Here is a 24,467-nt window from a genome sequence, read left to right as displayed (position 1 = left end):
ATTAATATGTATAGTTTAAACTCTTTATTATTAGTATGCTACTTATAGCTTGTTTGGCCAAGCTTCTCAAGACAAAAAAATGCTTTTTTTTTCCTTCCAAAAACACTTTTCTTTTCCTAATTTGAGGTGTTTGGCCAAGCTTATTTGGGAAAAAAGTGCTTTTGGGAAGAAGCAGAAGCAGTTTCAGAGAAGCAGAAAAAAGTAGTTTCTTTCCAAAAGCAGAAGCAGAAGCAGTTTTGACTTTTCTTCTTACCTAAAATACCCTTAACAAAATATAGTATATACCAAAATAACCCTTAAACCTAATACTTAGGATATTAATTTATAAATATTTCTTCTTATTTTTAGGAAACTTTCTAATATATAGTGACTTTAGGGGTGAATGCTTTTATATTTGTTGAAGGAATTTTAATATATTTAACTTATATTAAAAGAATTAAGTACTTTTAATTTTATTTTCATATTTTACTTAAATAAAATGAATTTTTTTAATTATTGCATGTAATAACAAAATTTTGATATTATTTATTTACTTATAATATTAATTATTAAGTAAATCTATTCATGTCCTTATTCGTAATTTGACACTTAAAAGTACTTTCTAAAAAGTTTGGCCAAACATAAATTATTTCTCAAAAGTGCTTTTCAGACTGATTAGCCAAACACAAACTGATTCTCTCCAAAAGTATTTTTTTTCAAAAGCACTTCTCAAAATAAGCTGATTTCTCCAGCTTGGCCAAACAGGCTATTACACACTTCTTTTTTTGTGTAACTCCTAAACTTGGTGAGACTTGTGAGAAAAAAATACCTCAAATATATAAAAAGGAGTCGTAACGGCTAACAAATATAGAATAGAAAATATCGTACTAATATCTAATCCTTACTGCATGTACACCATAAAAGATAAACTGATTCTTTTACTAGTAAACAAAATAGACGAATAGTTAATGCAAGTACTTCACATTCAAGCCAAAAAAAAGAAAAAAGTACTTCACATGTAATAACATATACAGTCAAACTTCTCTATAATAGCCTTATTTATTTCGATATTTTTTGACTTTTATAGCGAATAGTTATTATACACATATAACGACATTTGATGTTTTAATATTTTTTGGTTGTTATAGATAAAACTTATCCAAAAATTAATTTTATTTTAATGTTACATATAAAAGATAAGAAAATTCTTCAAATTTAAAATCTCAAAAGATATGCATATTTCACTAGGTATATATTGAATAAAGTTAATACATTATTAATAAAATTTGTAACTAAGCATACAAAGATTTAAACTCTAAGACATATTTTAAAGCTATTAGGAATATAAATTCTTTCAAGATTGATGAAAGAACTTTATAATTGTAGATGTTTTATAGATTTCATTCTCTTACTACCGATATAATGCTTGAAGTGACAAATATTCGTGTGCAAATTTTCAGCAAAAAGATATCTAATGAAAAATATAAAATATATCATGTGCATATCTCCAAATTTTATGTCTTATGCGAGATAGAAACTTTGGAAAAGAGTGTGCATTTTTTTAGAATTATTATTAATAATCTTAAAGATTTTATATATAGGTTATAGAGGGATAATTTTACAAAGAGCGTTCTGCTACAAATATGGTTGTTGATGTTATAGGTAAACAGTTGTTATAGAGAGGTAAAATATAACTTAAAAACTTGATTTCTAAGGAAAACTTGGCTTTTATAGTGAATGGTTGTTATATAGGAATGCTGCTATAGAGAGATCTGACTGTACTCCATTACTACCACTTATAATATGGCGAGGGTCTATTGGAAACATCGTTTCTATCTCCTAAGGTAGACGTAAGGTTTTGCTTACACATTACCTTCCCAAGATCTCACTATATGAGATTATACTGAGTATATTATTATTGTTATTACCACTTATAAATTATAATATGATGTATAAGATCCTTAACACTTAGGGGTCGTTTGGTTGGAATACGCCTTATGCCGGTATAAATTATGCTGGTATAAGTTATGTTGGGATAAGTTATGATGAGATTGTTGTTTATTCACTGTTTGGTATGTTATATTAAGAGTGACAATTGCATAATTTCTAAGAAGAAGGTATAAGTTATACCGGTGCTAATTATCCCACCCTCTATAAGGTATAAGTTATCCTGGTGTTAAAATTAACACCGGAATAACTTATACCTGATTTGCTAACCAAACAGAATATTAAGGTGGTATTAAATTTTTATACCACCCTATACCTTCTTATACCTCATATCAAACGACCCCTTAATCAAGACCGCATGTTCAAATTTTAGAAATGAGATTTTTTGTTTAGTAAAAAACAATTTTCTTTTAATGAACACTATGTAATAAGATTCCGAATTAATGGATAGTCAGACCTCAATGAAAATATCGGACAATTTTTCTCACTAAAGGAAAAATTTTTCTCACTAACAATCTCCCCGATCAAAGCTCCTCGCAGTGCGGTTTATATAAATTTGGGAGCTACTGCATAGTGAACAAATTGTCCAGTGTGAGTGTGCATCCAAAGAATAGCCTATGCGAGTATTCCTGAAAGATTTTCAAAAAAATTGAAAAATAAAAACTACAATACATAAGAAGCTGTGTTTTTCCGTCACTGCTCACTCCCTCCCTTTTCTTCCACACACACAGAGAGAGAAAGAGAAAGAGAGAACCATTGAACCAACCACCATTGAAGTCCGAGCTTAATGCCCGTAGATCCGTCGGCATTGGCGCATTTTAGCCCCACCCACTAACCCCAAAGTATCTCATTCACTCTTTTCTTCCTCACTATTCTCTCTATCCCCTCTCTCTTTACTTAATAAAAAGTAAAATCCATTTCTGTCCTTTGTTGTTGCTGTTCTTTGTTATTGTCCTTTTAGTACCTTTCTTTGTACCCACTTCACACCCTCTTTTAAAGTCCATATTTTTATGAAGTAAAAAGCATGAAGGAGCCAAGAAACAACAACATTTAGAAAAAAACCAAGTCTAAAGTTGTAGTTTTGGTAGTTTGTAACATGGTGAAACAACAACTTTTAGCAAAATTTGAGGTTGTGAGTATAAGGAAGCTTCAGATCTGAAGATGGACAAGAACAAGTGTTGCTGCTGCTGCTTTCTTGGTCCTTTCTTTTTTGGTCGTTGACTTGAAGGACTGAAAGTAGGAACTAGTCAGCTATTTTTTGAGCTTTGAGAAGCTTTCTTGAGGGACAAATTTTTCAAGAAACAGCTTTTTTTTGGGCTGTTGTGTGGCTTTTGCTAGAGAAAGATAAGAGGGGTATTGATATAATCATTGGTTAAAAGTAAAAATGCTGGCTTTTGGAAGTCCTACTTGTAGCAATATTGGTTTTACAAGCTCTAGTTGCCACTCTTTACTTAGAGAACTGCAGGTCTCTTTTCTCTCTCACTTTCTTTTTTTCTTCACTTTACTAATTTACTGTTCAAGTTTTGTTTTTTGTCTTTCTTGTATCTTGGTCTGAAGCCTGAAAATCCTTGTGACTGAATGTTCTGTATAGGGGAAGTTTGTTTATAGTTCTTGAATTTTGTTTTTTCATGGTACTTGTCGAAAAATAATTTACTTTTCTTGGTTTATTTCTCTTCAGTTTTCTTTGCTTTGGAAAAAGATTGGACCTTTTACCTGATTTTGAGGTGGGGTTATGCTCAGTGGTGAATAAACTGGAGTTAACTCTATATTGGGTAGTCTAGGAACCAGTAGTCTATGCTTTAAGAAAACTATTTACTGTGTGTTTGTTTAATGATTTGGTAGTAATCATGGCTTGTCAAGTAGATAGAATCATTGTAGTAGTTTAGTTTTTGAACTTTAAGTTAAAGTCTAATGGATTTTATGATAGGATGGTTTATGAATGATGAAGTCCAGGTCTGCTTATGTTGACTTATTCTGGATATTTTCTTTGTTTTTATCTTTCTCACAGTAGTCCATAAATGCTCAGCTTATGTTTGTGTTTTCAACTGGAATTTTACGATAGCAGAAAAGATAACGGTAAAGTCGTCTCCTTATTGACCTATAAGTTACAGGTTCGAGTCGTAAAATCAACCACTAATACTTCAATTAGGGTAGGCTTCCTACACCACATTCCTTTGGGGTGCGGTCCTTCCACGGACTCTGTGTGAATGCATGATGCTTCGTGCACCGTGCTGCCCCTTTAGCAGAAAAGATAACATTTTGTATCCAAGAATTCATGTAGGTCCTGCATAGGATTCTGGTTGAATAAGATGCAGAGAAGGGCTTGCACTGCTCACTCTTTAATTGATATGTTCATACAGTAGGAACACAAACTAAAGCTACACCAAAGTGGAAGGGCCAATAGAAGCTAGAAGTAGCTAACCTATAGTAGTCGGCCTAACCAAATCCTCGGGACAACATAAAATTAGCCTTATGAATTCAATCTTAAGTAGGGGACTTAGCCTGCCTGGGAATCTTTAAAGGGATTTCTGGCTTCTGGGAGGGAAAAGAAGCAAGTAGGTTTTTCCTGTTTCCCATGTATGTGAGAAATTGCATAACATTGGTGCTTGAACTGTGTAATATGTATTGACTCGGTATTGATGTGATGTCCAGCAAATATGGACCGACATTGGAGAGAGCGAATCTGATAAAGACCGTATGCTGTTGGAGCTGGAAAGAGAGTGTAGGGAAGTCTATCGAAGAAAAGTTGAAGAAGCGGCCAATGCAAAAGCACGTCTTCATCAATCTGTTGCAGCTAAAGAAGCTGAGCTTGCTACCTTAATGGCTGCTCTTGGCGAAATCAACATTAATTCACCGGTATTGAATGCTTCTCTCCAAGTGCGGAAGCTTTTATCATAAATGATGTATCTTCCAACCCCCCCCCCCCCTCTTGTGTATATATTTCCTTTCATATGGTACTAGTACTGCTTCTTCTTCTTGGTAGGGTACTTACTTTCATCAAATCCACCAAATATCTATAAACTGATTTCTTGCTTGTAGCTTTATTTTTGGTGATACCCCAGTTCGTGCAAAATGGATATAGTAGATGCTATTGTTACTTTTGCCGTATGGCTCAGAAGTTCTTCTGGACTGTTATGTTGTATCTTTTCTTAAGCAGTTAGCGTGATTGAACAGCCTATGGTTTCAAAATCAAGGGCAGATCTTCCCAATAACAGAGATCTCAAATTGAGATGATATTACCTTATCAAACAAGAATCTTCTGAATAGAAGTGGATCTCGTAAATGGGAAGGCGAAACTGCACAAGTTTTGTTGGTGTGAAAATATATAGGATGATCCATCTCATGATTTCTTATTTTCCAAAACGAAAATATTGTTTTAGAACCAAACAACTTCAGTTTTGGTTTTTGAAAAACTTTCTGGAATCCTTTTGAACAACTGATCCTATTTTTTGCTTGTTAATTCTGCTTTTCTGGTTAAAACAGATACAGTCAGAGAAAAAATCAGCTTCACTGAAGGAGCAGCTTGGGTTAATCATGCCTCTTGTAGATGATTTAAGAGCTAAGAAAGATGAAAGAGTTAAGCAGTTCGGAGATATAAAGGCGCAAATTGAGAAAATAACTGGTGAGATTTCAGGGTGTTGTAATATTGTCAATTCTCTGAGTAGCTTAAACTTGGAAGAACATGACTTGTCGATGAGAAAGCTCTCGGAGTGCCAATCCCATCTACTTGCTCTCCAAAAGGAGAAGGTATGCATGGACTAAACTGTGTTTCGTGTTATTTTTTAATATTTTTAAAGAATCCGATTACAATTTTCATTTCTGCTGAAGCTTATCTTAGAAACATTGCGACAGGCATGTTTCTTAAAGTTACAATATTAAATGACTGAGTTACCCTCAACTGAGGATGTTCTTCTGTCAAAGGCCACTGAGTTAACCATCATGAATGGTGCATTTTTGCGGTTGTCTTTCTTTTAGCAAATTAAATAATAGATAATTTTTTCTGCATGCAGTCTGTGCGGATCCAAAGAGTTCTGGACAGTGTGAATGAGGTTCACACTTTTTGCGGCGTACTTGGGCTGGATTTTAGCAATACTGTAAGTACTGTGCATCCAAGCTTGCATGAGACAAACCCCGGACAATACACAAACATCAGTGACAGCACATTGGAAGGTCTAGACCAGGCCATCCTTCGATTGAAAACAGAACGAAAAGTTCGATATCAGAAGGTATTATATTCCTCGGCATTGTACTGTCTTTTATGTACTCCCTATCTAATCACATCAATAATGCAGCTAAAGGATGTGGTGGGATCGCTGTTTGAGCTTTGGAACTTGATGGATACAATGAGAGAAGAAAGGAGTAAGTTATCAAGGATCATTTCCGTTCTTGATATTTCTGAATCAGAGGTTGTGGAGCCTGGTGCACTTTCATTAGAGGTTATTCAACAGGTCTGCAAGCACTTCCCACCTCTTATAATTTTTCCCTATCTCTTGCTCTGTTGCTTTTTTTTGTTGTTGGTTAAGTTTCATTTCCACCCTCATTGCTTTTCTCCTCGAGTGATTTGACACAAAGAATGATTCCAATGTGAGCGATTATCGAAGAAGAGAGTGCATATACCAGTTTGCTGGACTGATTTTGCAGAAATGCAACCAGTAGTATGTGCATATATACATATGTACTCAAATGGCGAATATGCTCAAGTAGTGATCACTTGAGGTTGATGAATTCAAAGGCTGACTAGAAATTTGAATTTGTCTATTACATTGGTTTGACATTGATAGGTATCAGCAGAAGTTGAGAGGCTCAACAAATTGAAAGCAAGCAGGATGAAGGAGTTGGTCATGAAAAGGAGGGCAGAATTGGAGGACTTATGCTACAAAACCCATATTCAACCTGATCAAAGTACTGCTGCTGATAAATCCAGTGCAATGATTGACTCTGGTAAGTCATCTGATCTTAGATTCATTAAATGCTCTGTTCATCTGAACTTTCAATGCACAGAAATGAATCCAATCTCCATTTGAAGGTCTTGTGGACCCTTGTGAACTCCTAGCAAATATTGAAGCACAAATAAACAATGTGAAGGACGAAGCTTTAAGCCGAAAAGAAATTATGGATAGGATAGAGCGGTGGCTTTCAGCATGTGATGAGGAAAACTGGCTTGAAGATTATAACCGGGTAAGTAAAATCTAAGTAATTGATTTCATGTAGCCAATGATATTAGCTGATCTAAAATCTCCATTCCCTACTGACCGATGCTTCTAGTACCTTTTGCTTTTATTGTTGACAAAAAATTTACATCGGCAAAAGTTTGATTAGTTTTTGATTATCAGGATCATACACGTTACAGTGGTGGAAGAGGTGCTCACATAAATCTAAAGCGGGCAGAACGAGCAAGAATTACAGTGACTAAGATTCCAGGTATTCTACTCTAGCGCATTCATTGGTGTCATATAATCCTGGATCATTAGTATAAATTATAGGTGTTTATCGGGCGGGCTGGGACGGGCTGAACGGGAAAAACTCCAGCTCGTTCGGTTAGCGGGCGGGCTGTTTAGCGGGCTGGGATAACGGGCTGGGGGCGGGTTGGGAAATTTCGGGTTTTTAGGGCCCGTTCGGGTTCGGGCGGGCCTGGCTACTTTTTTTTCTTAAATAAAATTTTATTTTTCTTATTCAATGTTATTGATACTTAAATATTTGCAAACTTTTAAGACGTAAAATTAAACTTTGAAGTTTAAAGTTTTATATTTGAAATTTGTATTTTAAAATTATAAAATTGAAATTAGAAAGTAAGTGGCTACAACAAATTATTTAATAAGACCAATAGGCAAATTATTTATAAAATTGAACGAAAAAAGAGAAACTAAATTTTCATGCATAATAAATTAATAATACTTCAAAATTCAAATTAATCTAACAAACTAAAACATTAAGCATAAATACGTCTAATAATTTTAAAATAACACAAATTGTCTCAAATTAACTTAAAATACGAATTTCTGGAGTACGCTCAAGACAACTCTTGATATGCCTCCTTAAAGAGCCTGTGCCACACTTTGGACGAAGATTTAAGACTAGAACACAGTTCTTGCACTTTACTTTTTGAGCTTCTTCATTTTCTTCTACCACATCAAAGTGTTCCCAAACATATGAGCGCACTCTAGAATTACGGGGCATGATTTAACTTGAAGTCTTGAATTGAGAATTTAACAACAATAATATCAAGGGAGAAATTGAGAGAGAATTAGAGTAGTAACTAGAAAGAGAGTGAATTGTGAGAAAAAAATAAAGAAGGGGGGCTATTTATAGGTTTTAAAAGGTTAAAAATGTAATTTTTTTAATTATTAGGGGTGGGAGGGCTATATTTTTAATGGGGGAGGCCGAAATGGCCATTTCTGCAAAATCTGGCCGTTCCCCAACGGTCATTTCTCAATTTGACCGTTGGCAACGGTCCAAATAATTTTTAAAAAATAATAATTCAGCAACGGTAAACGGGCTCATAACGGGCTGCAGCCCGTTAACGGGTCACGGGCTTAGCGGGTTCGGTGCACCGTTAACCAGAACATGAACGTCCACAACCCGCCCAATAGCGAACAGTAGCGGGCTGAAGCGGGTTGAAGCGGGCTGGAAACGGGTCAGACCGGCCCGATTACACAGGCTTAGTATAAATGGAACTCAATGTCTTTTTATACTCAGGTATGGTTGACAGTTTGATTATCAAGACACTAGCTTGGGAAGATGAGAAACAGAAGTTGTTTCTGTACGATGGGGTGAGTTCTTTTGCAGCTACATATTGCTAGATTATTTTTTTGTTGTTACCGTCGATCAAGTGCACTTGGCTTTACTTGTAGGTGAGATTGGTGTCAATATTGGAGGATTACAAAGTTAGTCGACATCAGAAAGAAGAGGAGAAGAAACGGGCCCGGGTACTTTCTAATACCCTCATATACTAATAAATTCTGATTTGGTATATGAAACATATGTATGTAAGGGAATGCATAATATCAAAAACTCATTGAAATCTATTATCTTTTCTTTTACACAGGATCAAAAGAAACTCCAAGATATGCTGCTGGCAGAGAAGGAATCTATATATGGTTCTAGACCTAGTCCGAGAAGAAGCAGCAGCTTTAGGAAAACGAATGGATACCATGCAAATGGAAATGGGTCAGTCACCCCCTCACCACGCCGGAACTCAGTTGGTTGTGCAACTCCAGAGCTTTCAACACCCCGTTCCTACTCTGGGCGGCAGAATACCTATTTCAAGGAAATGCGAAGACTATCTACTGCCCCCCTCAACTTTGTGGCCATAGCAAAGGAAGATACCATGTCATTTTCTTCCATTGGCGGTTCTGAGCCAGAGTCCCCGCCTCAAGGCTGAATTCACAACTTGAGTAGGTAAGTCTTTCCCTTTGTTTGATGTACTTCGTCGAACTTTGGAAATTTTAACATGTCAAAATTCGCTGTGAAACTTTGGGACTTCAAGATCATCTTTTAAGATGTTTGAAGATAAGAATTGCATCCTTGATAACTTAAGCAAACAAGGAGTTGGCGATCCTGTCACTGTTTTTTCGTTGCCTCTTCTGTGATCTCCTCTTATTATGCTGTAATGTCTTAACTTATTAATTTTTAAGTGCATGAAAAATGCATAGAAGTTTTTAACACTTGTTAAGTTTCACGTTATACTCAGATGTCTTTGCAGGGAGATGATCGCGTAATCTTCCTAATTCCAAGGCAACATAACAGAAGAAGGATATACCTTAGAACATGTGAATACTGAAGGGATTGTACACTACTGTAATGCTGTAAAGTGTTGGGCAGTTCTAGCACTTGGTAACTTTTTTTGTTAGTGACTTTGCTGGTTACTATATAGATTGTTGTGGATATATTAGTGATATGGAAGTTCTCTGTTTGAATAGAAGCTCACTGACCAATATGTACCTTGAATATTTTCTCTTTGTTAGTCATTTGCATGTACATATAGTGGAATGTGATTGCTATGATTTGATTAGGAACTCTTCTTATTTTTTGGATTGTGTAATTTAGGACCTCTTAAATTTCTAGCTGCCAATAAAGCTTGTACCATTAAAATGTTCATTGATCATTCTTACTCATGTTTGTTTGGGTGAAATTTAATTCTCTTAATGAATTACTGATAATCAGTTGGTGTTTGGACGTTTTAACCTTGGACCTTTTAATGTAATTGAAATTGCTTAGCTTGTAATAGTTTAAAATACAGGAAAATAATGTCATTCATTGAAAAAGGGGGAGGAGGATGGTAGACTAAAGAGAGAAATAAAGGACAACCCAGGTACTAAGCTTCCACTATGCATTGTATTCGAGAAAGGGTCGGACCACAAGGATCTATTTACGTAGTCTTACTATGCATTTTTGCAAAAATGCAAAGACTTAAGAGAGAGAAACATACAAATAGCCAATACAACACATCAATGATCTTAAAGTACAAAATAAATTCAATGACTTGGTAAATAAAAATTATAAGTTGGATGATAATTGAGAAATTAACTCCAGATATGGAACACAATGAAGCTAGGCTTGACACTGAAAGTAGCAGTACTAATTAACACTCTCTCCCTAAAAGGGACAATAATAATATAGTCAAAGTCTTAATGTCACTCAGTAAACTAGTGGATTGCAAATTTGCAACCAAGATAGCAATTCTTCCAACTCCCAGTTAATGCTGACAAAAAACAACTCTAAAGAAACATCTTCTATGTCAGAATTAAAAAAAAAAACAGAGAACTTTCACGACACTACAACGGGCGCTTGACATGCCAAACGACGAAGGAAACAATGCACCAAACTGGAGAGAAAGCAATTGACCAGTACTATATGCTAAAACACCAAAAGAGAAACTATATTATCCAAAAGAAGAAAACTCAAATTTACCTATCATTGATGACTATAAAGATCTAATATAGTATTTGTACAAGAACCTATTGGATGATCACTTCTGCTTTACTAGAGATAGCTTGACCATTTAGTTTCTTTTGGATTGAGTTACGTTGTCTTCCACTGAATGGAACATCCAAATTGTTCTCCCACTTATCACAACCCAAATAACAGCTGTACCCTCGGGAGAGACACATTTGCTCAAGAGTTATTGCACTTCTCAGAATATAAAGAACAAATTCAATCTCTGATCCTGTTCCATCAAATCCACAAAATATCACTTCTTTTAGTTCAGTGTGACATGTAGGAGATAACGGAGGCCCTCTACTTCCTTTTCCATTCCTCTTTGTCCTTGGTGTTGTCACCTGAGGTCACAATGAGAATGAGATCAACATATTGCTAAATGATCAAGACGACTTACGTAGTTTAGCAAGCTGCAATGCAAGCATTTAACTGAACTAAGAGTAATTTCTAAAGCAAAAACATGAACGGTAAGGAATAGACTCAGAGTACATTATCCCTAGCTTACCATTGGTTAATACTTGTTTATTGGTGTAAACATGACTTTATGAGAGTGAAACGATGATATACTAATCATATTATGTCTCTTCATTAATTTATGTGGATGTAGCAAAATATAGTAGACAAGCCATTTCAAACACTAAGTTTATCAATCTACAAAACAGTCCTTGTCAAATATATCATCAAGAGCACCTTATTTTTTTAGTAAATAGTACTAAAAGAATCGCATCTAAGTTTAATATTTAAAATGTCGGAGGAAGACACTGGTCGGAACCAAAAGTCACTACCAACAAACTATGGGCAGTTCCTGATGCTACAAATTGGAAAATGGATCACCTACAAAATTATCCGGTAGGCAGTTTTGAAGAAAACCAGAATAAGATTCCAACAAGCAACAAAGTCAGAAAATAGGTTCACAAATCCGAGTTTGGGACCTTTGAAGATTTACAAGGACCTGTGGGTATTAAGAAGCATGTAACGGGCACATGCAGGCTTCAAAATTGAGAACCGGGGAACAAGGGCTGCGGATTCATGGGCAATACACTACCATGAAGGAAATGCGGTACTGTTCGAGAATTCAAGGGGCTGTTTCAAATTTCAAAAATATCTAAGATAACAGATGGGAGACAGGTGGCAGGGCAAGGAAAAAGACCTGAAATGCCGTTGGTTACAAAGTATGCTGCTATTTTTCGCCTATATCCACAGAGTTTGTAATGGCTCCCAATTAAAAAGGAAAAGGGCCAGCCAAAACTTTTTGTCCCCGAAACAAAGCCCCAAGTAAGACCAGACCCAGCTGAATTATGTTTTAAGACAAAAGACTCGTTTTTGACGCAGGTCAAGACTGAACTAGACCCTTTTCTCGTCGAAACTGAAGCTTCGACCAAGTTCCATCACAGGAATTCATCTTCATTTTCTCAAAATTATGTATTACAGCATGATAATCCAGATGACAAAGAAGAACTAACAACCGACATGCAGGCCGTCAGAGACTACTACCTGGGTCAAAATGATGATTACACAAGCAATTGATGAAGATCAACAACAACAACATCCCAGTATAATCCCATCAGTGGGGTCTGGGGCAATTGATGAAGATCGATTCCCTTTAATAGAATGGTATGAACAAGAGGGGGAGGCCCCAACTTTATCTAGAGAGGCCGAAGCAACTGTTGGGTTCGCAGAAACATTTTAAAACTCTGCAAACTAATGGGAGTAGAATTTGAAGGTTTCGAAAGGGCAGCAATGCAACTTTTTACAAAAAATGACAACAAAAGACAGCTGAGGACTCAAAAATCACCTGCAACAGAAGTTTTGTGAAGCTGGAGAGAAAAGGTTTGCCTAAAGCAATGAAGAGTTCATATGGTGGTGCGTATGGAGAGAAAAGAAAGAGAAAAAATTTTGAAGGAAAAACCAGCTCTACTGTGAAGATAAAAACTGATAGCTTCCTTTTGGTGTAATTCGGAATTTGTAGATGAAGCTGAGACCCTGTTACAGTTCATAGATTTACTGCATACATAGTCAATGGTTCTTTTGGGATGCAATATACTGCACAATCTTTGTGCCTTTCGGTTTATAATACATTATACCATTTCGAAGAAAAGAACAAACCAAACACTCCTATACCTGAGGGTTCACCCAGAATATATATAAAAGACCAAGCAAAGAATATCCAAATAAGAAAAAAAGACGAAAATGTTGAACATAAATAACTCACCACCAGACCCAAATACTGAAGAAGAGGACAGGCACCCAAGAGTGGAGATAGTTTAACTATGTCAAAACAGTCATGCGTGCTCACAAGTATCAAGCTTAACAGCCTAAGGTTTCTGAACATCTTCATCTCCGTTGGGAAGTAGTTAACCTGAAATGCACAATATAAAAGAATAGCTAAATGATTAGGGTCTACAAAAAGACAAAGATTAAAAACTTTGAGAAGACAAGACACGTCAAATTAATACCTGAGACGGAACAAGTTTGATTGTTAAAGATTTAACTTGAGCAGGTAAATCTCTCGCAAGATCATCAAATACATATGACACTATATCGTCTTTAAGAGGATGAATTATTACATCTTCCAACACGGGAACAAATGAGAAAAAGAATCTTGCTTTGTTAAAAAGTTCACTCTCAAGCTTACGAAGATTTGCAGCCTGAAGCCCAATCTCTTCCACTCCGCCACAAGACCAAAAAACAACAAAGGTTACTGAACCAGAGATGCGTAATTTATAAGGAAGTTTACAAAGTCGAAGAGCTAACAACTTAAGGTTAAAACAAGAGGACAAAATGCCCTCCAGTTGTCCGCTAGCTAACAAAACACCCCTCAATCACAAGGGAATTAAAACAGACTTTAGAACTTGGTTGCACAATGCAATGGTGCAAAAGCAAATGTTTCAACGAGGATGCTTGAGAGAGGAGCTCAAGAGAAAAATTGAACAACTTGCTGGGGTCGCAGATGGGGTTGGTGCCAAGAGCGAAGGGAGCAGTGCCACAATCAAAGTAAAGGTATAACGTTTCAACATCTAGTCGTGAAATAGAATGCATCAAGTGGTTAAATTCACTATAAAACTTTCTCGCAAAGCAACATGCCATGTTAATGCGGGGCACTCTACGACCTGAATAAAGTTCTAGTAACTCATTTACTCCTTTCAAGAACTTTTGTTGATAGTAAGGTTACCACTCGTGATCATCACAGTAAACCCCGTACATGTCAAGGCAACTGAAATTTAATGCGGGCATAGCAGAAAAGAGACGCTTCCAACTTCTGGATAAAATGCGCGTCCTAACAGCATCTGTTACTGTCAAATTTGCAAGAATGGAAGACAAAACTGCATCTGGTAGCTGACTGATGTAGTCCTCCTTTGCATTATGAACCTAAAGTGCCAACAAAAATGTTTAAGAAGGAATTTAATAGAAGCCACATATTATAGAAGAGCTAGAGAAATTGTATGCCCCTTCCTCGGCTTATGGGGAAATTTACCACTTCCTCTGTTCTAGTTTATTTGACATTTTCAAATTTGGAAACAATTTAATATAAACTTCTAATTTTAACCTTAATAACAAGTTTTTATTGCCACACAAATGTCATGGCATGTTTAAGATTGTAAATTTCAAAAGTCTTATAGCCAGATAAAAGCTATGTCATGTTAAAAATCATAAGTTTCAAAAGTTTTTATTTTTTTTCCTAAACTACATGCTAGTCAAACTTTGCCTCATATTTTGAAACAGAGGGAGATCACTTATTGTTTATCAAGCAAAATATGTATAACAACAATTACTACTATTATTGCGGCTCTGTCCCAAACAAGTTAGGAGATAGCAAAATGTATATACAACAATAACTTCTACTACTAGCTCAGTCCCAAACAAGTTAGGAGTTATAGCAAAATGTGCACACAACAACTACTACTACCGCTCAGTCCCAAACATGTTAGGAGATATAGCAAATGTGTATACAACAACTACTACTACTATGGCTCAGTACTAAACAAGTTAAGAGATATAGCAAAATGTGTATCCAACAACAACTACTACTACTGCAGGTCAGTCCCAAACAAGTTAGGAGATATAGCAATTGTGTATACAACAACTACTACTACTACTACAAGTTAAGAGATATAGAAAAATGTGTATACAACAACAACAACTACTACTACTGCAGGTCAGTCCCAAACAAGTTAGGAGATATAGCAAAATGTGTATACAAATACAACAACAACTACTACGACTATTATTATTACTGCGGCTCAATCCCAAACAAGTTAGGAGATATAGAGAAATGTGTATACAACAACAACAACTACTACTACGAGTCAGCCCCAAACAAGTTAGGAGATATAGCAAAATGTGTATACAACAACAACTACTACTGTTGCTCAGTCCCAAACAAGTTAGGAGATATAGCAACATGTGTATACAACAACAACTACTACTATTACGGCTCAATCCCAAACAAGTTAGCAGAAATAGCAAAATGTGTATTCAACAACAACTACTACTACTATGGCTAAGTCCAAATAAGTTTGGGGATATAGCAAAAAATGTGTATGTAATAGGTTAAAGTAAACAAGTTTACCAAATTGTTAATTAATCGTCTTGCACTTGACCACAAAAATAGATCTTTTCTTCTAGGTCTTTTCCCGTAATAATTTATCAAAAAAAGCGATACCGATTCCTCCCAATGTCAGCAATGGCAAAATTCCTCGTCCTCCTCCTGACAAAAACAACAGAATATTATAATTATTAACTTAAATTATCCTAATAATTAAACTATATATCAACACGTTAATGGAAGAAAGTGTTTACCGGGAATGACTATGACTCGATTGGCCGACGCCATGTCTGTTAAATTTGAATTAGAAATTCAGAACCTTCTTCCCCAAGTCAGGCTAGATTATTTGTTATGGTAAAAAATCAGGAAATGAGCGCAAATGGTCTCTCTATTGTTGGCTTGATCGGAGTTTCGTCACTGACTTACACTGTGCCGGAGAAGTAAACCCTCTATTTTACTTTTTCTTCAGCAGGGAGCCCGCTTTTTCAAAAACAAATCTTTCCATTTCTTTTTTCTTGGTTTTTTAAACAACGGGAACACTGCTTATTTCGTTTCTCTTTTCCTTTTTATTTCTTTTCTTTTCTTCTTTTTGGATTTTGTTTTCAGCTATTCTTTTTTCTTCCTACTCTACTCCCGGGCTCATCCTGTATTTTTTAGATTTGAGATGAAAAAAGATATTAAGTAATATATGAGTCAATTAATTTAATTTAAAACTAATATTATTGAAGTCACGTTATTTTTTCACCAAATTTTCTAATAATTTATGTGCTTTTTATGTCTCTATTTTTTTTTGATGAAGTGTAACAACAAATTTTCGCGTCGAGAAAAATAAATAATCAAGGCTGAAAAATTGTGTCACAAGAGCAGTATTTAATTTCAATAAATGAAAGTGTTACAATCTCTATGGTATTCCTCTGATTCTTCAAGAATATAAACTATTTTGATGAGCTTGATTTTGATTCTGATTCAAGGGCTTGTAAAGCTTGGTCTTGAATCTCCTTCTTGAGCTTCGATTTGGATTTAATCACGAACAAGTAATTTGATATTGAACGCCTTGGTATTTGATTTGGCTTCGTTCTTGATCTTGAACTTGTAGAAAAATTTGCGATGTTTAATCCACGAGCTCTCTACTTGCTTCTTGTTATCACTTCAGGTGTCTTCTAGCTTTATAAAGACCTCTATTTATAATTTGTAGGGAGTGGTGTGCCTCTGGGATTTGATTGGTCCGTTTGAACTGACCAATACCATCTAGACACTTGGCACAACTCTATTGGTTGTTGATTTGACTTGGTATACCACCCTTTCTTGACACATGTCATGATTTAATTGGCTCATTTATTTGGCTTGGATTGCCACATCACTTGATACATGGCATAATTTTGTTGGCTCGTTCTTTTAACTTAGATTAATGCCATATCACTTGACACGTGTCATGATTTTATTTACTCATTTATTTGGCTTGGATCGCCATATCACTCGACACGTGGCTTGAGCCTGGGCTTTAAGATGGGCTAATAGCCATTTGGACCTTGGGCTAATGAAGTGAGCTTATCATTTAATTTATAGTCCAATTGAATGGACTAGCCCAACACATATATATTAAATTTAAATAATTAACCCAATTTACTAGCCACAATATTTGTTTGGACTAGTGTCTTGAATTTAACGTGGTCCAAATTATTCTATGGATTTAAATGCTCACAAATGCCCCTACTTCAAGACTTGTTGGAGTATAAAAAAAGCTTGTTAATCCTTAAAGATTAGCCTTGAAGTAAGACAAAAGACTTTTAATTGTCTTCTTGCAATTCCTCTCAGATAGTTTGATTGATTATAAAATCAAAGGATTAATAGTCTTGTTTCAAGATTTAAACCCTCAATTAAAGTCAATACATATTTGGCTCCACGTGAAAGTATCTCATGATTTTAGATATTTTTGAACTTAATTTCTAGAAGATATCCAATTCCACTATCTTCCAAATTTATGCCTAATTCCATGGAAATTGTATTTGAATGGACTCGTAAAGATAGATTCTAGAGTCTTTGAGTTTCAGTCGGACTGTAATTCTCTCAACAGTGTCCAATCTGATGAACTCAAATCCTTATTTTAAGGAGATCAACTCGTTGGGTCTCTATTGAATCCACGCCTATAAATACAAATACTGAGCAACATCTATTTTTCGTGTCATGATTTATAACCAAAGGCAGTCTCGACACAACTCTTCTCAGGTAATGCTCGTCTTTTTTCTTCTTCCTTTTTGTTGTTGTTGTTGTTGTTGTTGAGGTTCCTACTCCATGCAGCTGCTCCTCTTTTTCTTCTTTTTTATGCACACAAATAATCTTGTAATAGATTTTACTCATTTTGTCTAAGAAATTACCCTAATTAAGGTTATCAAGGCATTATTTCGTGCAAGGTGAATGCTCCGAGGCTTAGCTGAAGACTTCACTTTATTTGAAAATTTAATTTTCTTTATTTGTGACAAAGATCATTACACCGTCTAAGCGGGTGTACTAAGTTAAAGAATTAATTTTATTTGAAAATTTGATTTTCTTTATCTGTAGAAAAGACCATTACATCGTCTAAGCCAAAAATTTTACTTTTATCTGAGGCAAAGTCCATTACACCATCTGAGCCAAAGATTTTACCTTATCTGAGGTAAATATCATTACACTGTTTGAGCTAAAGACTTCATTTTATTTGAAAATTTGACTTTCTTTATCTGTTGCAAAGACCATTATATCGTCTAAGCCAAAGATTTTACTTTTATCTGAGGCAAAGACCATTACACCGTCTGAGCTAAAGATTTTACTTTATCTTAGGTGAAGATCATTACACCGTCTGAGGCAAAAATTTATTTTGTCTGAGGTGAAGACCATTACACCGTCTAAGCTGAAAATTTTATTTTGCAAAGGTGATGACAATCTGAGCTGAAGACTTTACTTTGTCCGAGGTCTTCCGTCTAAGCTGAAGACTATATTTTATCCAAGACGAAAACCAGCGAAGACCATTATAGAGTCTAACTTGCAGATTTTACTTTACCGCCAAAAGATTTGATCTTTTGGTGCAAAGGAACGAAAACTCGTCCTCATTTTGAGATGCATGAATCAGAGATTGTATGAAGCATGATTTCTTTTTTAAAAAGCTGACCACCAAGAATATCTCTTCAATTTCAATCTGCACATGTAGTTTTATGATCTCCTTTATATAGATATGTTTCTCCTTTTTTTTTTGCAGGCTGAAGAAGAAATCAATTCCAAAGATACCACTTTAGTAAAGAAAACCTCACAGTTGAAGGATCCTCTTTCTGCAACACAAATCAAGTCATGCAAGTCAATATTTTAATACTTCCAGTTGAAAATTTGAAGACATATTAAAACCTTTCTTCAAATAACTCAAGATATAAATATTTGAAGATGGTGCATACTATATTAAAGGATTTTACTATACACTTGGAGATATACTGAAGCTTCCAATTAAAGAATTGAAGGCTATATCAATTTGAAGACTTCGAGACTATTATGGCAGCTTCTGATTGGCTTTTAATTGAGGATTAACTTGCAGATTTCAACTTGAAGACATGGCAGACTTGAAAGTTTCTACTTGAAGACTTGACAGATTTGAAGATTTTAAGTTGATGATTCAACTTGAAATTTTTGCAGAATTGAAGACTTCAACTCTTGACGAATTCGAAGGCCTCGGTTTGATCTTGAGGGTTTGCCCCTATTAAGCCATCAAGACAAGACAGAAGGTTCAATGAAAAAATACATGTACACCTAATTTTCAAATGTCAATCAAGTGAATTATATTCTATCGTACCTCATTTGAATAATGCCTTGGGAGATATATATTTTTTGAACTCATATGACTGAACTTAGAATGAAACTCTAAGCTGCCTACATACCTCGATGAAGATAATCAAGTCATTCCGTAGTTCGAAATGGGTGACTTTTTTTTTGATGTCCTAACGTTTGCCTAGGCTGCCTCTTTCGAGGTTTTCAACCTAGCGGACGTTTTTTAGACCGTGAACAGTCTATACTCTTGCGGGGCAGGAGTAACATGCAGTTTATGCTCGTGCATTAAGGAGCGTATTTGTTTTATTCATGGATATTATCTCTTCATGAATTTCCCATTTATGGGGCCAATTTGCAAACCTTCTGAGTCAACTATCTTATCAGCGCCACTTGAGTATACCTCTTGTACAATATATGGTCCATCCCACTTAGCAGAGAATTTTCCCCCAGATCGACGAGAGGTAATAATAGGCCTTTTGACCACAAGAACTTGGTCACCCACTTGGAAAGATATAAGGCGCACCCTTTTGTTAAAAGATCGAGATGTACGAGCTTGATAACATTCAAGGCTTTGTTGAGATTCTAGCCTCTTTTCATCAAGAGCTTCTAGTTCTTCAAAGCGTAACCGAGCATTTTCTTCATCAGTGAGTCCTTCTTGAATGGTAAGCTGCAACGATGGGATTTGATGCTCAAGTGGAAGGACTGCTTCAACTCCATAAACAAGTGAATAAGGAGTCACTTGTATTAGTGTGCGATATGTGGTCCTATATGATCTCTGTTAGACTTAAAGACAACCTTTTTCAACAAGTTGCAGATCGTTTTGTTAAATGTTTCAGCAAGTCTATTGGCAGCAACATAATACATGGAGGAATTGCGTTGCTTGAAGCCAAAAAGATCACATATTTTATTCATAAACTTGTTATAAAATAGCTCACAATTGTCCGTCAATATATATCGAGGAATGCCAAATCAACAGATAATATTGACTAGGATGAAGTTAGCCACATTTTTCTTCTTTACTTCCTTAAAATAAACAACTTTAGCCCACTTCGAGAAGTAATCAGTTGCTGCCAAAATGTATATATGTCCACCAGAAGAATTTGGCAATGGACCAACAACATCTAGCCTCAAACATCAAATGGCCAAGAGGCAACAGTTGGGTGCAATACTTCAGGTAGTTGATGTATGAAGTTAGCATGGAATTGGAAAGATTTACACCTTCGAGCGTAATCTAAACAATCTTTCATCATGGTTGGCCAGTAATACCCCATTCTTTTTATGTGAAAATATAGTTTTGGCCCAAATTGATGTGAACCACATACTCTAGAGTGTGATTCTTGCAGGTCTTGAAGGAATTCATCAGCCCCCAAAGAACGTAGGAGCACTCCATTAAATGATCGTCTATAGAGTGTATTCTTGTAACAAAGAAAATGAGGGGCTCTCCTTCGGATTTCGTCTTCCTTTAGGGATTTTCTATCAATATCCCATAACAAAGATAATCGATTAATGGTTGTTGCCAATCTTCAATTTCAACCTCAAGAATGGAAGCAAGATGCTCAACTTCGCTTTCTTCTTCCTCATAGTCATTTGGTGGAGGAACTACCCATCTTTGGCAAACAACGAATTGTGTTTGATCAAGCAAAGATAATGTAGAAGCTAAAGCTACTAATGCATCAACTCTCTTATTTTTCTTTCTCGACACGTGTTGAATAGTTTACCTCTCCAAGCCAACTTACCAATCTTTGAGCATATTTGTGGTAAGGTACCAACTCTGGCTTTTTGAACTCATAGCTACCCCAAAATCTGATTGATCACTAACTGGAGTCTCCAAAAACTTGTAGTTGCAATTGTTTGATATTTCAGCAACATTATTGGAGCACCGTTATGTCAGAGTGAAAGAATATGGCAAAAATTCTCCTTGAGAAGTGATAAACAATATTCCAGCGCCAACTCCTTCACTATGTGCAGCGCCATCAAAATGCATCTTCCAATGAGGTTGAATTACTATGACCATTGCATCTTCATCAGGCAATTCATCAGACAACTCCCAATCATCTGGAATCAGATGGTTAGCTAGGAAATCTGCTAATGCTTGTCCTTTTATCGCCTTTTGAGCAACATACACAATTTCAAATTGTTGAAATTGGAGGTACCACCTCGCTAATCGATCACTTAGGACTGGCTTAGAGATGACAAAATTGATAGGATTCTCTCTTGAGACGAGTCTCACAATGTGAGCTTGGAAGTAATGCTTCAGCTTCTGAATAAAGAAGATAAGTGTCGAACATAACTTCTCAATACGTGAATACTTGAGCTCATTTGGCGTCCTCATCCTACTCAAGTAATAAAGTGCATTTTCTTTGCCTTCATTGTTTCCTTGAGCCAAAAGCGCTCCTATTGATCTTTCATGTGCTGAAATGTATAATATTAATGGTTTTTCAGGTATGAGGGCTGCCAGTACTGGAGGTTTCATCAAATAAGACTTAATGCTTTCAAAAGTATTTTTGCAAGCTTGGTCCCATTCAAAAGGAATCCCGTTATTCACGAGATAATTAAATAGTTGGCATCTTCTAGCCAGATTTAAAATAAATCTTCTAAGATATGCCAACTTACCTTGTAAGCTTTTTAATTCGTGAATATCCTTAGGCTCGAGCATTTTCAAGATAGTATCCACCTTAGCTTGATCAATTTCGATACCTCGGTGTCGAATAATAAAATCGAGGAACTTCCTAGAAGTAACTCCAAAGGCGCACTTCAACGGATTCATTCTGAGTTGTTATCTTCGAAGCCGTTCAAATACCATTCTCAAATCTTGCAAGTGATCATCTTTCTTCCTTGACTTTACCACCAAGTCGTCAATATAACACTCCACGTTTTTATGAATCATGTCATCAAAAATATTTTGCATGGCACGTTGATATGTAACATCGGCATTCTTCAAACCAAAAGGTATTACCTTGTAGCAGTATATACCTTTAGGGGTGCGAAAGACACTAAGTTCTTCATCCTTCAGAGCCATGCGAATTTGATTATATCCAGACGAACCATCCATGAATGACATCGCCTCGTATCCAGTCGTGGCATAAATCATGAGATCAGGGATAGGAAGAGGAAATTCATACTTAGGGCAAGCGTTATTTAGGTCCCTAAAGTCAACACAAACTCGGATTTGGCCATTCTTCTTCCTACAAGGGCGATGCTTGAAATCCATGTAGGATATTTAAATTCACGAACAAAACCAGCCTCAATAAGCTTGTTAACTTCGATTTTAATCAAGGGAACCAGTTCAGGTCTGAAGCGATGTTGTACTTGCTTCACAGGATGAGCACCTCATTTGACAACAAGATAATGAACAACCACCTTGGGGGCTAAACCTGGCATTTATTTGTAGCTCCAAGAAAATACATCTTTGAACTCCTTAAGTAGCTCAATATATTTGCTCTCTTCATCACCAGTTAGAGAGGCACTTACATATGTAGGCTTTGGATCTTCAACAACTCCGAGATTGACTTCTTTTAGTGCATCGACCGTTGTCTTCACCCTTTCTTCAAGCTCAGGCAGTGCATCTTTAGTGTCTTCATCCTCTTGAGGATTACTGTTGATACCCAATTTTCCATATAAATATTTTCAATATGCAAAATACCTTCAAAATAGCATATATATGCATATATAAGCATGTCCAAAGGTTTTATTATTTTTTCCATAATTTTATAGGTTTAAATTGATTTATTTTCTCCCTTTTATCCATAAAATCCTTAATAATTATTTCCAAAATTATTGCTTTGATAATTCATCTATTTTATTTCTATACTTATGCCAAAATATAGTTAAAGTAATTTTTACATATTTTTACAATTTTATTTAGTATTTTTAAAGCTAAATTGTACATAATTGCAACACTAGCCGTTTTTAGATTTAATTATATTTTATACTCATAAAATTGGATCCTGTATTTTTTGAATTGTTAATTATATATTATAAATCATTTTAGCCCTTTAAATTAGTTTTCAGAAAAATATTTACTATTTTTATAATTTAAATAGGAAAAAATGACTATTTAACTTATAGCCAAATTTGGTTTTAATTATAGCCAAATCAAAACCCCAATTCCCAGCCCAATTAAAACCCACCGGACCCAAGCCCAAACCCAATTTTATACCCGATCTACCTACCCGTCTCATCCTAGCCGTTGATCTCTAAGATCAACGACCCTTACTTCCCCTTACCATAATTAATCCCAAACGACCCCTCCCCCCAAACCCTCTCATTCTTACAATCTGCGGCCCTTGAATCCCCTCTCCTCTCCAACTCTCTCTGAAACCTAAAGCTAACCCTAGCCTCCGCCACCGAAACTAACCCTAATCCCTTCAATCCTCACTCAATCCATGGACTCTCATGGCTGTTTGAGACGTATACTTGTCTCCTACGTCTCTTGGTTGTCTGTTTTCGTGATTTCATGGAAAGATCTCGAAGATATCTAGTCCATACCTTGCTCAACTTCTATCCATGGTCTTTTATGCTACTTTCCAGCCATCCATGGCTGTTCGAGTCAGATCCATGGCTTTTCCGGCTGAAACCGATAACGATCTATTGTTTTCTCATCCTCTTTGGGTTCTCTGAAACCCTAGATCTCGAGATTTTTTACTTCTTTTTAGATCTATCTTCGATCTAGGTGTATCCATGGGTTTTTACCGATCTTTTCTTCGTCTCTTTTATTTTCTGAAAAAACCTAGCTATAAATTCTCCGATCTTTTTAGATCTGTGATGGATCTATGGGTTTCTTAAGGTTTTCACTTGTTTTCCTCAAAATGTTTCTACGATTTCAAACGGTTTCTTCATTTTTCAAACTAGGGTTTCTAAATCCTTTTTGCAAAAAAATGAATTCTTTCTGATAATTGTTATTTTTAGCATGTTTAAACATTACCTAAGTCGTTCCTTTTGGCTCGATTCATTTTTTTGTCAAGAAACCCTAATACTTCTGGGTTCGATTCAAAGTTTGAATTTATTTGCGGTTTGTTTGCATGACTATCATGAACATTCTGGGCTTTATGTGTGTTCTACATGCTCCTGTGCTTCCTGTTTTGATTTGTTCTTAAGGTTTCTTTGATTTTGCCCAAACCCGTGTCATTTATGGGTTCGACTATTTGTTTTACTGATTGTTCACATAATTTATGGTGATTTTGTGTAATCTCCTTAAACCTACAACTTTGATTTTGTGTATTTTTCTTGTAATTTTGTACTGATTTTTCGAAATTGCTTCCTTACTTTT

At 35.7% G+C, this 24,467-nt stretch overlaps 3 protein-coding genes across 4 annotated transcripts; 1 reads left to right on the top strand and 2 right to left on the bottom strand.

Annotated features, from left to right (window-relative positions):
- The first annotated feature begins 2,648 nt into the window (after positions 1–2,648).
- On the top strand, positions 2,649–10,023 carry LOC104244575 (65-kDa microtubule-associated protein 6-like). 2 transcript variants are annotated; one of them, XM_009800025.2, is made up of 12 exons: positions 2,649–3,391; positions 4,579–4,782; positions 5,410–5,673; positions 5,937–6,152; positions 6,219–6,374; positions 6,708–6,867; positions 6,953–7,104; positions 7,260–7,347; positions 8,623–8,696; positions 8,778–8,852; positions 8,972–9,324; positions 9,617–10,023. In XM_009800025.2, the coding sequence occupies exons 1-11, from the start codon at positions 3,311–3,313 to the stop codon at positions 9,305–9,307; spliced, it is 1,806 nt and encodes a 601-aa protein (XP_009798327.1). In that variant the 5' UTR covers positions 2,649–3,310; the 3' UTR covers positions 9,308–9,324; positions 9,617–10,023. The 2 variants fall into 2 exon arrangements, with proteins under 2 accessions (XP_009798327.1, XP_009798328.1); XM_009800026.2 differs by having other exon boundaries at positions 9,629–9,717.
- A 519-nt stretch (positions 10,024–10,542) lies between these two features.
- LOC104244576 (F-box/LRR-repeat protein At1g55660-like) lies at positions 10,543–18,190 on the bottom strand. Its single transcript, XM_009800027.2, has 5 exons — positions 18,140–18,190; positions 14,036–14,232; positions 13,320–13,680; positions 13,076–13,222; positions 10,543–11,204 (listed from the first exon to the last, which is right to left on the bottom strand). Exons 1-5 carry the CDS (start codon positions 18,188–18,190, stop codon positions 10,884–10,886), a joined length of 1,077 nt encoding a protein of 358 aa, XP_009798329.2. The 3' UTR covers positions 10,543–10,883.
- A 1,324-nt stretch (positions 18,191–19,514) lies between these two features.
- On the bottom strand, positions 19,515–21,965 carry LOC138889381 (uncharacterized). The gene is made up of 4 exons (XM_070172683.1): positions 21,812–21,965; positions 21,133–21,658; positions 20,733–20,805; positions 19,515–19,973 (listed from the first exon to the last, which is right to left on the bottom strand). Exons 1-4 carry the CDS (start codon positions 21,963–21,965, stop codon positions 19,515–19,517), a joined length of 1,212 nt encoding a protein of 403 aa, XP_070028784.1.
- Between the last annotated feature and the right edge of the window lie 2,502 nt (positions 21,966–24,467).

The sequence above is a fragment of the Nicotiana sylvestris genome, chromosome 4 (genome assembly GCF_000393655.2).
Source record: "Nicotiana sylvestris chromosome 4, ASM39365v2, whole genome shotgun sequence".
In the NCBI taxonomy this organism is placed as follows: Eukaryota; Viridiplantae; Streptophyta; class Magnoliopsida; order Solanales; family Solanaceae; genus Nicotiana; species Nicotiana sylvestris.
This window is presented reverse-complemented; position numbering and strand designations above follow the sequence as displayed.

Coding starts and splice junctions, on each gene's coding strand:
- LOC104244575 (XM_009800025.2), top strand. CDS start 3,311: ATGCTGGCTTTTGGAAGTCCTACTTGTAGCAATATTGGTTTTACAAGC. Junction 6,868..6,952: donor CAGTGCAATGATTGACTCTG/GTAAGTCATCTG, acceptor CTCCATTTGAAG/GTCTTGTGGACCCTTGTGAA. Junction 7,105..7,259: donor GGCTTGAAGATTATAACCGG/GTAAGTAAAATC, acceptor TTTGATTATCAG/GATCATACACGTTACAGTGG.
- LOC104244576 (XM_009800027.2), bottom strand. CDS start 18,190: ATGGTCTTTGCCTCAGATAAAAGTAAAATCTTTGGCTTAGACGATATA. Junction 13,681..14,035: donor TACTGTGATGATCACGAGTG/GTAACCTTACTA, acceptor CTTGTGATTGAG/GGGTGTTTTGTTAGCTAGCG. Junction 13,223..13,319: donor TCAAACTTGTTCCGTCTCAG/GTATTAATTTGA, acceptor TGTGCATTTCAG/GTTAACTACTTCCCAACGGA.
- LOC138889381 (XM_070172683.1), bottom strand. CDS start 21,965: ATGAATCCGTTGAAGTGCGCCTTTGGAGTTACTTCTAGGAAGTTCCTC. Junction 21,659..21,811: donor CGAATTAAAAAGCTTACAAG/GTAAGTTGGCAT, acceptor TGAAACCTCCAG/TACTGGCAGCCCTCATACCT. Junction 19,974..20,732: donor ATCTTGCTTCCATTCTTGAG/GTTGAAATTGAA, acceptor TAAGTCTAACAG/AGATCATATAGGACCACATA.